The 17,087-nt window shown below is 40.8% G+C and overlaps 1 protein-coding gene across 2 annotated transcripts in view; it reads right to left on the bottom strand.

The window, feature by feature from the left end:
• Positions 1–4,639: 4,639 nt before the first annotated feature.
• ADAMTS18 (ADAM metallopeptidase with thrombospondin type 1 motif 18) overlaps positions 4,640–17,087 on the bottom strand; it is a 121,053-nt gene continuing 108,605 nt past the window's right edge. For both annotated transcript variants that reach the window (XM_072980461.2, XM_020815279.3), the window contains 2 exons: positions 15,296–15,443; positions 4,640–7,469 (listed from right to left, as the gene is read on the bottom strand). In XM_072980461.2, the coding sequence (XP_072836562.2) occupies positions 7,354–7,469; positions 15,296–15,443 (264 nt within the window). In that variant the 3' untranslated portion in view covers positions 4,640–7,353. The remainder of the gene's footprint in view (positions 7,470–15,295; positions 15,444–17,087) is intronic.

A 17,087-nucleotide genomic window follows, 5' to 3' on the forward strand; every position in this document is an offset into this window, starting at 1 on the left:
CATGTTTCTTTCCCTAAAAGCCATCCATGCACAGATGTGTCCGTTTCACCATCTGCGCATTTTGGGCCAAACCACTCACCTCCTGTTGTGGTGCTTCATTTCATTTCACTGTGGCTGTCCACTTCTTTTATGGGATGTGGGTTCTCTCTGACTCGGACCTCTTGTTTTTCTTCAGGGTTATGAGGAACTCCACAATTTCCATGTAAGAAATGTAATATATGTTTTGGTTTGGTTTGGTTTGGTTTTGAGCTTTTTTCTTTTTTCTTTTTTGCCTCGGAACATCCTTGTAATGAAACAAGCTAACATTTAAGAGGATATGTAGTGGGCAGGAAATAATGTCTGCGCTGTAGAAAATCAGAAATGGATTCTGCTTCTGGAGGCTGCATCTATTTCTTGGTTCTACATTTCTCTCTTGAAAGTGTTTTTCTTAAACTTTAAGGTAACTCAAAATTCGGCAAGCAGTTGATAAAGAAGCACATGGCAGCTGAAGGCATTTCACATTCTGCAGACCTTACAGTGATGAAGAAATTTCCTCTCATTTTATATTCATCTTAGAACTGCAAACCCGGGGCCCTATTGATCATTGGGAGCCAAAGGTGAAGACATTGGGAATAACAGCCATGTTCAGGAGTGAGCAAGTTGTCTCTTCTTAGCCTCAGGGCATTTAATAAAGACTGTTTACTGGCTTTATCTGAAACCTGAACCACTAACTGAATTAGCCCGATACGGTTTATTTTCATGACATCTGGACTGAAGTGGAATGCCTTGATTCCATCCAAGTTTGAAAGCAACTGATTTTACAAATGAGTTTGGTTCTGGGTGACAAATCAGATTGTATGGGAGAACAAATCATATTAACCAGGGTTTTTTTTTAAAGGAAGTACAACATGTGCCTAGTATATAAACCCTAAAGGTAGTTGTCTGAATCCTGGCCGAACTAACCCCCTCGTTGGGGGTCTATGATGGCTTCACGTTTCATGTATAGCCAGGCAAAGGGGAAGGAAGGAAGGAAGGAAGGAAGGAAGGAAGGAAGGAAGGAAGGAAGGAAGGAAGGAAGGAAGGAAGGAAGGAAGGAAGGAAGGAAGGAAGGAAGGAAGGAAGGAAGGAAGGAAGGAAGGAAGGAAGGAAGGAATCGCTTATGGTTTCCCAGTGCAAGCAGATGGGAAGATGGCGATCTAAATTTACAATTTGATGTGGGACCCAAACTGGAATGGAGGAGGCACAAACAAATCAAGATCCATTCCAGAGCTCCAAATTGGTCTCTGAAGTGATGTTTCCTCTGAGAAGGGACTGAATCTATCCTGCTATGTGATTGCTCTTTTCACGTGGAAAACTCTAGTCTGATATGGGGACCACTTGCTTTCACGCTGTCCATGCAATCCCAAGCCATTGCTTATTGAATTGGAAAGAGGCTGCCTCTGTGAAAGGTATTTCCACTCCCTGCCTTCTGCAAACTCAATTTTAATACAGCCAACCCTGCAAAGTTTCTATTGGTTCTCTTCCCTTTCCGTTTTGGCAGAAATATGTCAATTTAAATGCATACATGGGGGAAGGAGGACAGGTAAGTAGCCTCCGAAGTAATATGAAGCCTAATTCTGACTGCATAGCACGATACGATAGGCTGGCTTCTATTCTCCAAGCAAATGGGAGGAAATTAAGTTCTACTGGGAGAAAAGAGCAGCCTTGAGGGACAGGGATGTGGCAACCCTCCAATTTTCCTTCATGGGACAACACCACACCCAGGTGCGGGAACTAAAGGCATGCACACAGTTTAAAACAGAGATAGAGAAATTACTTTTCGGGAATGCAAAACCCAGAAACCTCCAGCTAGCATGACAGCTGGGTGTTTTAGGAGTTGTAATTCAAAAGAAGGGGGAAAATGAGTTTTCCCATCTTTGCCTTTAAAAAAAGAGGAAGCCAGAACTGGATATATTGGAGCGACCTTAAGAGATGGGATTTTTATTGGAACCAGGGCGAAAAGAGGAATAGTTAAAATCCTCGGCACAATCTCAGAGCTGCTCAGGATCCCTCAAGAAGATTCTTAGTTCCTTACGAAACATACCGGCAGACCAGTTGCATTTGTGCAGTTCAGTGTCACAACTAGCCTGGTTCTAATATCAACCACATGTCAATTTCTTCTTCTTCTTCTTCTTCTTCTTCTTCTTCTTCTTCTTTTGCTTCTTTACCTTAAAGGAGATCTTGGGAAAGCCGAATATCTTATTTACACTCTTTAATGAGAATCCAAGTATGTACAAGGAGATGGAGTGTTCAGAGGGAGGTTGAGAGATAAGCCACCCTAATTAGTGATGCTTAAATTGGTTTAACCCACATTTGTCATGTTCTTCCCACCAAATTATAACCTTTTGATTGTAAGCCTTTCTGTGCCTGCCTCGGCTCAGCTGGAAGCTAAATAAGGAAGGGAAGATCTTCCCAGTGTGTGGCAAATATTCTTGGGTTGGAAAAAAAAGTACAAACAAAAATGAAACTTGGAAAGTGGCTGCAGAAAAGAAAGGAATGGTAAATGTGGTTGACTTTCAGCGACTGGACATGACTGGCATAAAACACAACTTTAATCTGTTGTGCAGACCAACTTTGCATGCAGGGTTTCATGCTGCTGCTAAACATCATGTGCTCTTAGAGTAGATCCACAAATTGCCAGCTTTTGAGCCTGCCCAGAAATTTGACATCTTTGGCAGAGGTATGTAGAGAAGGGCACAAACCTTGGTTTGTTGGACCAGCACCAGATGTGCTGTGTTCTCTTCCCCCACTCACTCCAACCAGCTCCCCCACTCATCAGCTGGCATGTGCTGCTCTTCTCCTCTTCAAGCATTCAACCAATCCCAGCAGGAGTGTGTGCTTCCCTCTTCTGCCTCCCCTGGCAGCAGCTCACTCAAAGGCGGGACTGCAGGAATCCCTCCCCTGCCTCCTTGTCTGAGTGGGTAGTTGCTGGAGGAGGCAGCGGAGGGAAACACACACTTCTGCTGGGACAGGTCAAACACCCAAAGAGAAGAGCAGCATGCACTGGCTAGTGAGTAGGAGAGTCAGCTGGGGGTAGTGCTCATTACAATTCACAAAGTAACATCAAGTGGGGGAAATCCCAGGACGTGACTCCTTTTTTTGAACAGTTAACTGCTTCTCACCCAAACACAAAGCAATTTTTTTTTAATTGCATTATAGAATGTTGATTTGCTCTGCCATACATTTCAACCATATGCACCATATGAAGGTGTAATTGTGTGGATAGTTTGGCAGGTTGAACTTTTGCCCGTTATGATGCTCATTCAATCATGGAATCAAGAGGAGGAAATGTAAGTCAGAAATGTGTATAATTATTCAGTTGGCTTCTGGCCATTAACGGATATGTTTTCAGCACAAAAGACACAAAACATGGACACAGATGATATCAGAGCTTCCATAGTTTATTCAAGACTTGTACAGGTACCAAACATAATGAAACAGAGTATTTCTTATTTAAAAACTTATAAAATAATTAAATAGTACACTTTATACTTTGCTTTTTTTTACTTTTACACCCTAAACCATACTTTTATGTAACAATCCTTTGTATTGCTGCCGCTTGCTTGAGAAGCAAGTGATGACATTTTTAAGAGGGTCAGGGAAAGCTACACATTAATAAATTAATTATTTTTTTACATCAAATAATAAAACCCACACAATTCTAAAACAAAACTTGGAATTTATGACAAGGAGGCAATGGTCCCCCAGAAATTTTTAGTTCAAGAAGGTATTTAGAAGTGAGATGTGGTTCTAGGAATCACTTCTTGAGTAATTAAATGATGAGTGTGTTTGTGTTTTAATTGGTACCAAAGCAACTGCTAATTTTAGTTGACCAAGTTCTACCATTAGTGTTAATATGGCTTATTTTCATCCGGTAATAATACATTACAAAGTAGTGAAAGGGAAGTTCATTAACCAAATGAAGCCGAGGGTTTGTGTAGAAAGATACAAGGAAAGAAAGTCCTTGTATCTTTTGAACTGTTTCTCAGAAAATTGCAACAGGACAAACGCTCAATTTGGTGAAACGTGTTTTGGCAGGAAAGAATTTAATTTGTTTAAATCCTCACCCTCTAGCTTGAAGCTATAGTTTGCAAAATAGATCTGCCCGAATTCTGTTACATATTTGCACCACTGTAAATCAAATGGTGTAAATCTGAGTGGTCAATTGTGGTTAGTTAAAAAGTTGGCGTTTGTATTCCTCACTGGGCACCACTCACACAACTTATTATGCAACAAGGAACTCAAGTGTTGACTTCTCAACTGGGGGCAATCTGATGCTGCAAGTTACACCCTTTGACAAAAGTAAGCCTATCCTATGTTCACAACTGGATACAGGCACAAATTGGCGGTTCAATGGATGGCCACCACTGCCAAACTGACAGTGCATGCCCATCTCTTTGCAATGCAGCAAAAATGACTGAATGTGACATAAAAACAAACACAGCTGTGTGTTACTGTGTTCAGAGACAGAATGTATGCTTTGCATGCAGAGGATCAGATCCTGGCATATTCAGGTAGGGCTGGAGAAAGGCACCCTTCAGAAGCATGGAAGAGCCGATACTAAACAAGGTTGAGTAAAAACATAGAAGGTTCATAGCTCTAAGGTAGATGCTGGTGTTTAATTAGAAGAAGACTTATGTGTGAGTGTCACAGCAGGAGTTCACTCACTACCCCCAGGGTTGCTTTGTTTTATGTCTGGTCTGCAATCATAAGAGTTCTTTGAAATGTCTATGTTCCTTAAAACAAAACAAAAACTGCCTGAATCGCGTCTCTCCAACACTTTGAGATCTAATTAAGCATCCTCTCTCATGGCTGGTCTTTCCTTCATATTCCTATGCCATTGTTTTAGAAATGACAAACCAAACAGATCTGTAAAGGCATCTTATACAAACTCATGCAAAGACTGTTTTATTTGCTGTCAGTCAATTGCCCTTTTGTTGCAATATGTCACTTCAGGTACCCCAGATTGCTCTAACATAGCAACCTCCAAGTGAATAAAGATCTTTCTTGGATGTCATAACAGACATAAGAATCCCTTTGTCACTGTGCCGTGCAGCTACTATCCCACAATATTCGCTGTAGTAGTGACAATAATTGGTGACCCATAGTGCCAGTCGGTGTTGGCCTTTTGCTGGCTGGTGACACAGTCGCACTGACCACAAGCTTCAAAGATTGCTCTGTTTGAGCAAAAGACACTTATGAGGCTGCAGTGGATGTTTACAAAAAAAAAATCAGCTTGATTTTACTAACATTTTTCAGAATTTGCAAATTTCTTCATTTGTTGGATGGAAAAGCAAATGATATTGCTTAAGAACAGCATGAAAATTAACATGATGCTCAGGGTCACAGACCATATAACTACCATTCCTCAGTTGTGGAAAGCTACACTATGGAGTTAATTCTTCTTTAAATAACTTTCAAGCTTCTAGGAGAAGTTGAAGCAAATGAGTGTATCCATGTAGTTGAGTACTCAGTTTCTTAAAATCTAGATTTGGAACTGCTGGTATTCATTTATATTTATGATATTAATTACAGTTGTCACTTCTTTTTCTCGAACACAGAAAAGGACTTGCTTGTCTTTAACATCTTATGGTAGGTAGGAATAATATGGCCCTCTCTGTGTTGCAAATAGAGGCATCAATTAAATTTGGCTAATGCATGTAAGGATTTTGTTCATTCACTAAAATTTGCAAATGTCTTCATAAGTGCCTGCTTCATATAAAGCATGCAGGGCTTGACAAAAACAAACATCAAATGAGAGGACGAGTGATTGCTTTTTTCCCCATCAGACAGACCCTCCAGAATAGCATTTTCAATGGAGAAAAGTTGGAAGAATTGGGGGAGGAAAACCACTGACTGAATTTGCATTAGCAAATATCCTTTCTGTTTATGCAACGATGGCTTGGATCAAGATGACAGTTATGCTAGTGCAGTTGTTCCCAATCTTGAGTCCTCAGATGTTCTTGGACTACAACTCCCAGAAAGCTTGATCAGCACAGTTAGTGGTGAAGACTTCTAGGAGTTTTATTCCAAAAACATCTGGGGACCTAAGGTAGGGACCCACTGTACTAAAGCAACAATCACAACTGAACCACATATTTCTCTTTCTTTTATATCTTGATGTTGCCCCTTGCAACTTCCACACCAAAACAGGTCAAATGGGTTTTCCATTTTTTTTAGCAACAATTGGGTTTTTCCACATATATTTTATGTTTGAAGCCTCAGGTTTTGTTTATGAAGAACCCCCCCCCCCACGTCTTTATTTCCAACAAACGACACCCCATTAGTCCAAGAGGCACTGTTTTTCAAAACCACGCTCAATAGTAGCATATGCAAGATGTTCGTGAAATTTTTAAAATTCTGACAAGTAATTGGTTTCAGCACTAACGACAACGAGGCATAACAGCAATTGTGTGAGTTTCATGAGTTAACTTAAGTATGACATTCTAGTTCACTTATCCTACACAGGAAAAAAAAAACTATAAATAAAATCTCTGTGGTGTTCTACTGGATGATCAACTCAAGGAGTGCCTGCCTCAAGTGGTTAGTAAAGTATGCCTCAGTTACTATTCAAAGCAGAAAGGGGAAGAAAATAAAGTTATATGTCTTACAAGATGTAACCCTTGCTTTCCCAGCAGCAAGTGGAATAGAAAAGCACCTTTTATATCCTGAATGAGGAACTTCAGGGCCTCCAGAGTTCTTGGTTTCAGTTCCTAGAAGGCCTTGCTACCATCACCAATGGTAAAGGATTGCTGCATGTGTTCGTACTTCAAGACCTCTGGTGGGCCAAAGATTCTTCACCTCTGGTTTATCTTGCTAGTGCAGCTCATGTCCTTACTGTTGATAGCTTCATGTCTATGTTATGCATGGCAATGCATGGTCATAGTAGCCACATAATAACCACCGTGTCTCTTTTATAGCGCTTTCATTCTGCTTGATCTCAGGCTCTGTGTAAGCTCTTGAGTAAAGTAGAAGCACCATGAAAAATATGTAACTCCGTTTTGGAGGCTGACTTTGGCCATGGGTGTAAGCAGGGATTTTTTTTTCACCCCACCTTCAACAGAAGACACTGGAGAAGACAAACTGAAGAAAGGCAGAACATTATTACATCTTCTAGTGTTCAAAAATACCCTGTGTGGTCTGGTAGTCATCCAGTCCTTCTACACTCATTGATCACTTAAATCTGTACCATCACAAAATATTGACCTATGATATCCTAGTCTGTTTCATCGGCAATTTCTGTGATGTTTGGCTTAAGTTGGCCCTATCGGAACATTTGTCATCTCCTGAAAGAGTGACTCACGCCATGGAAGTATCACACTGAAACCACTTCTATCAGTTTTTCTGTGTGCAGGATTTGCAGCATTGCTTGCCATAAAATTTGTGATTGCAGACACCATGTTGGGGGACCAGGTGGCACCAAGTGAAGAAGTCCACACAAGAGGGATCATCTGAAATGGAAAAATACCAGCCATGTTAGCTTCCAGTGAGAGTTCAGGCTTGATTTGATCTAGAACCACTTACTTGTCCTCCTAATGACCCATGGTGCCTGCAAATATCTCCTCCAATATCACAGTTTATGATAGACCACTTAATCTGTGTGCATCTATGCCTTTAATTGCTCCCAAGAGCACGTTGTTTATGCAAATCACACTGACATGGAATGAAAGTGTTCTGTGAAGATAGCAAAGTTACAGAGAACATATAATACAGTAGCCCCCCACCCCATATCTGCAGGGGATTGGTTACAAGTCATCCCACGGATACTGAAAACCACGGGCAATAATGAACACTATACATAGCATGGTAAAAGAAAAAAAAATCCAGAAATATTAATTTTCACCATGCATTACCAGAAATGGCCATTAGAAAGAGCCACAGACCATGCTTTATATTTTAAACAAAAATAATACATAGAGTGGTCTCTTGCTCCATCTTGTGGCCAGTTCTGGTAAATGCACGATGAAAATATGTATTTCTAGGGTTTTTTCTTTTTTCTTTTAATATGTTCAGACCACGGATAAGTGAAACCATAGATACTGAACCCACAGGTATGGGGGTTCTACTGTACTTCTGAAATGCCTACTTGCTTGATCCACAAACTTCTCCTAGTCTACTTTGCAGATAAAAAGCTCATTCTTGAGATAATCTAAATGCTTACATTTGCTAGTTTTCATTGGGAGACTGAGCTTTTTTCTCTTGTTGCATTGGTTGCCTCAGTCAATACCTGTCAAGCTCCATTGTGTAGCAATGGGTGGAGTAAGAACCAAAACTGGGTGGAGAGAGAAGCTAAGCAGGTAGGGTCAGAGTGCCAGTGAGCAAAATTTGCAGTGAGCTCAGATCTATGTGTAATTAAGGGTCAAATTACTCATGAAGGCAATTGTGTGTTTCTTTCTCTTGCAGTATTATCTCTCCAAACATTCAAATCTTTACAAATTCCATGCCTAAAACATCAGAGATGCAAATGGAGCTGTTATTATCTCTCAGCTGATCAACAAGAAAACAAAAAGCAGGCTAATTTGCAAAATGTGGACGGAGACAATGTGATATTAGTAGGGAAAAAATCCAGTAGTCCTCTCTTAAGGAAACTCCGCTTGCAGTAATTTAAATAAATAAATAAGCTAATCGAAGGGCTGTACTGTTACACAAGGGCTAAAATCCAATAATGAGTCCCAAATAGAGTATGCCCACTGAATCAGTGGGAATTTGATGTATCATTTCCTCCACACGTTCCATGGATTCAGTGGGCCTAATCTAGGGAGGGGTGGGTGGGTTTCAAATTGAGTCTAAGTCATGGGGAGGGGGACACGAGTCGAGTCTGAGTCAAGTCACCACTGTGACTTAAGTCCAACTTCATTACAAGTCCCGAAGGTCGGGTCCTCATCCCTAAAACATACAATTGCACTGATATGTTTTCTTGGACTGTAAGAAATGTTTTCTACATCCATATAACAACTGTCCAGAGACGAGCAGCAGATTTGAGACACCAAAGAACTGATAGTCATTTTATCACTATCTTAGTGTTCTAAGTGGAATGTGTAAGGGGGATTTTCTGCCCCATATGTCAAAATAATGGGGCTGCTTTAAAGTGCTATGATGCTTTGAAGGATGGCTGGGGGGGGTACTTGCTATCTGAGAGCTTGTACCCCCCAGTGAATTAGGATGTCATTGCATAGAGTGCAGCATCAGTGTGCCTGGTTGAGAGTGGTGAGGGGAGAGTAAAACAACTGTCTAGGGAGGTTGTAGGAACCTAGTCCTGCATTTCATTTACTTTGAAGTAGAAATGGGCACAAATTGAGTTGTGCCACATTTATGAAGCTGTCAGCATGGCACCACAGCCAACAACTCATTGTCCCACTTCCTTGTCAGAGTGGTCGGCTGCTGGAGGAGGCAGGGAAGGGCAGAGGGAGCTCCTGACCAAAATGGAGCACTACCAGAGAAGAATGGATGGTGAGTGGGCCAGCTGGCCCTCAGGGGGAGGGGAGGGTCCGTGTGGCATCTGTGCTGCCTCACAGCCATCATTGTACAACACAACATGACTGAATTCATGCCCATCTCTACTTTGAAGATGATGTTCACAAGTTCAATTGGTTTAAAATATCTTGTGGCCAAATCATCCTGCTGTACTGTCAGATTTGATTTATACTTTGCATTTTGTTCTTAAAGCACATAATAATGAATCAGGTGGATACTCTATAAATTTAAACATATTTTTTTTAAAAAGACTAGGAACATTAAAGCAGAGAAGTGAGGCTCAGAAAGATTTATGGCTAAGTTAACTTCTTACTGGAAAATGTGAAAAGCCCAACTACTGCTAGAGCTTATTGTAAAGAAAAGGGGAAAGGATTTGGATATTTTTTTTTTAATCCTTTCAACATACAGAGAGAAAGACAGACAATCCCATATACTTTGGAACAACAGTTTAAAAACGATGGCCCAGAAGAAAACATCTCATTTGTAAATCTCACTTAACCATTGATAGAACATATAAGTTCTGGGGCTCAAAGTTCCAAAAAATTTTCCTTCATCTTTAATAACTTTTTGGTAGAAGAAAGCCTATGTATTTCACTTTCCTCAAGACAAATCTGTATGGTGGGGAAACCCACATGGCTTTGCATCCATGTATTCACCCAGAAGCACAATATAAAACTATGTTATTTAATACCATTTTTGAGGGCATAATTCCATCAGATCTTGGGATCTGTAGTTTGCCAGGAAGGTCTAGTTCAGTGATTCCTAACTTTGGGTAACCCAGGTGTTCTTGAACTGCAACTTTCAGAAACCCTGGCTAGCACAGCTGGTGATGGAGGCTTCTGGCATTGCAGTCCAAGATGCAATGCCCAAGCTTGAGAAACACTGGTTAGTCCATAACACTGAACTACAGCACAGAATTCCAAGTACCCCACTAAACTACAAATTCCAGAATTCTATAGGATGGAGCCAATTAAAGTGCTTATCCAACCATTGTATCTGTGTAATGTAGCCTCCAATATTTCTCATGTTCTTCTGAACTGTCTCTATCCAGTTACATCAATTTCATAGGGGGGAAAAACACATCTATTCAATGGGAAGCTTGCTCTTTTATCTTTGGCCTAGCCAATGGAATGCATGACTTTCCTTTCAGTAATATTTTCTTTCTACTTCCAAGAGAACTGAGCTGACTTATAGGCTATGAATTACAGTCCCAAATAGAGTTGGTGAAAATGAGGAAAAATGAGCAGAGGACCAGACTTAGCTTGTCCAAGGAAGCATGTTAACTCTCCCTGAAAGGCTCATTTCTTTCCAATGATTTCTCCCCAATGACTCACTGGGCTGGAACTGTGTGGTGGGTAATTGTGAGTGATTGGCTTCACTACAGGTCCAGCACAGCTGGCCGTGCTCACTGGTGGAGACAGAGACTTAAAGCGCAGCAAAGAGATAATTGATCTCCAGGGTCCCGAAGACCTATTTACAATAAAGTCAAATGCACTTCTACAGCTGTAGGGAAGGGGAAAGGACCAGGCTGAAGGAAAATGAATAACAGGCACCAAGTAAGGAATCCGGCTAGAGGAAAAAGAAGGGGAAAAGATCATACCAATATAGAAATTGGGGTGTTAAAAGCAGAGAGACAGAAAATAAAGAAACCCAAACTCAAAGCTAAAAGGCACTGCTGGAGTATGAGTGTGTCTAAATATGATGGTCCTCAAAAGTGGTCATCTTGAGAAGGCCACCTCAGGCAGAAGCCCACCTGATGGGCATGCAGGACATGTCTTTTTCTTGTTTTGCTCCTGGCACTGTGATCCGTTTCCACTTTGGCTGCTTTTAGGAAGGCCATGTCATGATAGTTGGACCCTATACCCATTCTGCCATGCTACTCCATTGCCCCATCAGCATGCGTGAGGCCTTTTTCAATCTGGCCATTGAAACACTTACGAGTGGGAACTGATTATGGTGATGATTTCAATGGTGTTTTGTTAGATTATTTTTAAGTGATGTTTCTTAGTCATCATAAACATATTTGCCTAAGACAGAATGGCGGCGGGGGGGGGATGGAAATGAATGCATAATTCACTCACTGGTAGGAAGTGTGTGTGTGTGTAGACATGTACACAAAAAACATGTATATGGTATTGTAATGAATGAGGAAGGAATGCTATCAGGCAGTAAACTATCTGTTGATTCCTCAAGAGAAGTGAGGTTGACTCCCCCTGTTGCGTTTCTGCCAACAGATAAAGAACTCTCTGGTCAGATGAGCATTTACCATCTGATCAGTTGCCATGTGTCACAGTCCCACTGGATGAGTCCTCCAGCACAGATGTTCTGGACCCCCTCAAAGCTGAGAAGGCAATGCTGGATTCTACAGGCCCCGGATCTTTTGTAGGGCAGGGGGTCTGAACTCCTAGAAGAAGGGGGCTCTGCACCTGAATCAAAGGAGGATGCATAACTGCCTCTCAGTCTGTGATGATGCTACTGGATAAGGGCCCTGGATCAGGCTAGATTTTCCCCCAGGCAGAGCGCTCAGCGACAGAGAAAGGATCTTCAGGGAAAGAAGTCTCCTCAAGAGCAGGGGTAACCTTGAGGGAAAGCCCTCTTCCCAGGGAAAACAGCATGCTAATTCTATGGCTGTGTGTTCTTCCTAGCTGGCCAAGTGTCTGAAGCTGAACACTGGGTGGGTTCCAATTATATAACTCTGTTATATAAACCTTAGTTCAGGATTGTGACTTTGTCCTTGATGATAACTCTTCTTGCTTCAGACACTGCTTGCTTTGTATCCTGATCCTTTGACTGCAGACCACTTGCTGTGCATGACTTTTGGACCGCTTGGCTAGGCTTCTTGGACTTCCCTTGTTTCTTTTTTTGCATGGCTGGGCCATTTTTATTCTAGACTGCTCTTGAATTTTGCTTTTTTGGGCCTGAATTAGGATTCTGCTCCCGAAAACTCCATGTAGCCTTCATGCTGATTCTGGGCTCCCTCGGTCGGCTTTGTTTTTGTGCTTCAGCCTTCCAAGATCTTGCCCTTCGGCCCAGTCTGGCCAAGGTTAGCACACTAAGGAAAAAAAATTCTTGCCTGGGGATATTGATCTTCTCCAAACAAAACAAAACAAAAAACGTATTTTTAAATTGTCTTAAAATATTCATTGGCTTTAATACAACATTATGCATGCTGCTTTATAATAGTGTCATTTCTTGCCTTTTAAAAATTTAGTTGCTATTCAAGTATTTTGTAAGCCACCTCGAGTTCCTTGGGGATACAACTCAATATTTGGCCAACATGTGACAAATGTGATGAGCAAGCCAGCCATGGAGAAACAGACTCTTCTGCTTTGACATTTCCTGACCCAAAGGGGAAAAAGGTAGGCAGGAAAGATTTAGATACCTCTGGCTGGTGGATCTGCTCTATGTATTGGGGTCTACAGCTTGGGTGCTTCAGGTCTGAGGGGCCTCCAACTGGCATTGTGTTAACTATTTTGCCTCCTAGTATAGGCAGTAGGCTGGAGAGCAGAATGTTGAACAATTCACTTGATAGGTTTTTGGACAAATTATAATTTAGTGAAAGCATGTATGGTTTGCATGGAGATGATCCTAGATTCTACAACCACCATCCCCATTTTAATAGAGTAAGGTTGCAGATACCCACGTGAGCTGCTCTTTGTTGGTGCAGATGAAACTTTACGAGATGTGCAAAAAAGTTTGACCTGGGACCATCATGGAATGACCAATCACAGACGAATCTTTCATGTCACCCAAGATCCTCCGAAATGACTTAAATTTTGATAAAGACACCCCAAGTGTTCAACAACGACTAACAAGAAACACTCATAAATGGACACAACAACTCTTCACATGATTGCTATCCCAGGACCTTGTTGGTGATAATGTTGGTGACGTGGCTTCATTCCTCCACTAGTCGAGATAATTGCTATGCAAAGAATTTCCAAGGAATATTTCAATCATTGCTATTTAATTTGACACAAAGAAATCCCCTTCAAAAAGAATTTCAAAGGAGGAAAAATACTGATGGATGAGTGCCAGGATTCTTGTATTTACTTTACTTTTGAGGTGCCTGAGGAGTATCCATCAATCTCTGAAGCAGCCGTAAGTCCCCTCCCCCAGCCCCAGCCTAGAGAAAGATATCTTTCCCAAAAGAAAGATCAAAAAGCGTGAACACTCAAGGAAACTGGAGAGTAAGAGAGGGATGTGTAACAGAAGGAAGAGAGAAGTGCATAAATTCCAAAAGGCTGAGGGCAAATCGAGCAAGAGCCATTAATATCATCTTCTTCCTGAAGCTGAGCACAACGTGTTTCTTCCTTGTACCCACTCACTGCAAGGCTTACAGGGAAGTAGTAGTGTTATAACCATCTTCAGTAGAGTTTTAAAAAATGTTTCTAACATAACCCCTCAAAACTGAGCAATTTGAGGAACATGCTGAATCCTGGTGGATGAAAACTGCTGCTGAGCTGAGATTCTCAGCAGAGATTTTTCTGAGAAACATTCTGGGATGTTTTTTCCTACTCCTCCAGAAAGAGAAGGGAAGACCATTTTGGAGCTTGTCCCCAACTTCAAAACAGGTAGACCCGATACGTTCTACATCTCTTTTCTCCTCTCTGCATCCTCAGAGATAGCCAAACAGGTGTTCCCTGGTTTGATGCCCTGCCCTCTTTGGTGGTTGGAAGCAGTATCCGAGCTTCCCTGCCCTGCCTCCTCCAGCAGCCCCCTCTGAGTGAGTGCCCAACGGAGGAGGTGGGGCACCGAACCGCAGAACCCCTGTTCAGCCATCCGCTGAACCAGCATGAACCCTTGAGCCATCTCTACAGCTAAGGCTGCAAAATTCTGCACAGTAAGAAAACGGATGATTAAATTACTTCAGTAATCAGATTTAGAATTCATACTCAATTTTAATTTGAATTTCAGTCTGTTTTATAGTGATTGTAAATATTATACAATTTATTATTGTATTTTAATCTTGCATATCTAATTATGCTGACCTATGCTTATAATAATAATGTGTGCATAGGCATCCTTCAGTCTTGAGAGACTATGGTAATAATAATAATAATAATAATAATAATAATAATAATAATAATAATAATAATAATAATAATAATAATAATAATAATAATAATAATAATAATAACAACAACAACAACAACAACAACAACAACAACAACAACAACAACAATAATAATAATAATAATAATAATAATAATAATAATAATAATAATAATAATAATAATAATAATAATAATAATAATAATAATAATAATAATAATAATAATAAAAGTAAGTAATAAGGTATGAGTTTGTACTTCAAGCTTACCGAGGAGGGCTGCATTACATTCTATCACTATTCACTAACCCAGTTGCTATTGCAAATAAATAAATAAATAAATAAATAAATAAATAAACAAATAAACAAACAAACAAACAAACAAACAAACAAACAAACAAACAAACAAACAAGTAGGTAGGGAGGGAGGGAGGGAGGGAGGGAGGGAGGGAGGTAAGTAAGTAAGTAAGTAAGTAAGTAAGTAAGTAAGTAAGTAAGTAAGTAAGTAAGTAAGTAAAATTCAACACAAAATTTCGTGACATTGTTCCTGTACCTTACTTTTTTCTGCCTACAAAGATAATGGAGAATTTCAAAATGGCATTTGTGCACAGCTCTAAGTCTGACAGAATAGCTTTAAGAAATCAGAGATTCAGGTATAAATGGTTATTGTGCATCAACTCTGAGAAACAAGAAAAGCTTGAGGGATTCATTCCGGTATGGATTTGCCTTTGAAATGTACAGCATTGTTACCTTTTTTCTCAGGAGCAAGGCAGAAGTTTGTATTGCAGGCTCGAGACACGGCAGGCTTTTGATGAGGCAGACAACCTGTGGCTGGCTGACCCTGGCGGAGACACTGCACCCTCCGTGTTTGCACCCCTCCTCCACAGGTCACAGTACACTGCAAGGAGGGTGAAAACATAAGGGTTTGTCCCAGTAATAGTGGTCCTTTGAATCAACCAAGCTTTTGAATCACCAAACATTTTCATCTGTTCTTCATAAGGTCTTCTCCACTGTGAATAGTCTGGCATAGATTTCACACTGACCTCTACAACCATCGTCGGAAGAATTCATTCATTCATTCATTCATTCATTCATTCATTCATTCATTCATTCATTCATTCATTCATTCATTCATTCATTCAAATTTTTGGTCCACCCATCTAGTGGCCCGGACACTACTCTGGGCTGCTTACAATAGGAACATCCACAACATAATCTGCAATTCAATAATCATGAGAAATAAGACCTTAAGCAAGAAAAAAAATCAACCTAAACATGTAATAATATCTATACTAAAATACAAGATGGAAGCAAACCGAACAGATCAACTTCTAAACATGCTGGTCATCGAAAAATCAGATAGACAAAAATATAAATAAATTGGGAATTTGACCTTTGGGCCGGGAGATTGCGAGAAGGGACAGGATTTGGCAGATTATGCCAATCTGTCCTTCAGATGTACAGGCGTCCGGAGCTTCCCAGCCCTGCCTCCTCTGGCAGGTGCCCACTCAGAGGCAGTGCCTGGAGGAGGCAGGGCAGAAAAGCCTGTTCATCTGAAGGAGAAACCAGCACGAACTGCCAAACCAGTGGTTTGTGGGCATCTCTGTTTATGAGTCTATGAAGCCACCCTTATTAGCAGCGAACCTTATCAGTTGAAAACCTAGCAGTAAGTCATAACTAGAGTAGATTCATTAAATTAGTGGGGATATGGTGAATCAACTCCTCTGTAAATTCCATTGATTCAATAGGCTTACTTTAGTTGTGACTTGCTATTGGATTTCAGCTATAGTGCTTTATTCCCAAGTAAATAGAGTTAAGACTGAGATGGAAGTCAACTTTGTTCCATTGGCAATCTGATTTAACACTACTGGCTCAGTGTTTCACAGCTGCAGACGACAATAAACTCCAAGCTTTCAAACCCAATCATGAAACAGCCTTATCTGGAGTCAGAACATTGGTTCATCTAGGGCAGCTTTGGTCAAAATAATACTCCAGGATCGTACAGGCAGGTCTCCCCAACACACACAGACCAACTTGCTGCCTAAAACTCTGGAATTGGAAATGTTTAATAGTGAATGTTGACAGAAGATGAATTATGTGCCCTAACGCTGAAATATAGTCTCTCTCCTTCAGAAGTCTTCATCTGCTCTCCCTCACTGCCGAGTCTTGGAAGTTGCCAGCCCTGTAGCATGTCCTGATTCTGAGCACATATTTAAGTGTGGAAAGACAGGCACTTAAAAGTGTTGTTTATTTATTTATCCAAGGCAATTTATATCCCCAGGGCAGTGAAGACATTTTAGGAACTTTCCTGCTGTGCTAGACATGGCAGGAGTGGGAAATTGAGTTATTGCAAGCGATAGGAACACTCTGCTTTTATTTTTGCAGCACCCCTTGAAACACTGAAGCTGTCCATGAATCTATCCATGAACATCAACTGTGCAAGACAAATGGCACGGCTCCTGTCTAATTACAAAGCTTCGTGGTAAAGTTGCATATCTGTATGGCCAAGAAATGTTTGTCTCGGGGATATCTGAGTCATACA

The sequence above is a fragment of the Pogona vitticeps genome, chromosome 10 (assembly GCF_051106095.1).
Source record: "Pogona vitticeps strain Pit_001003342236 chromosome 10, PviZW2.1, whole genome shotgun sequence".
Lineage (NCBI taxonomy): Eukaryota > Metazoa > Chordata > Lepidosauria > Squamata > Agamidae > Pogona > Pogona vitticeps.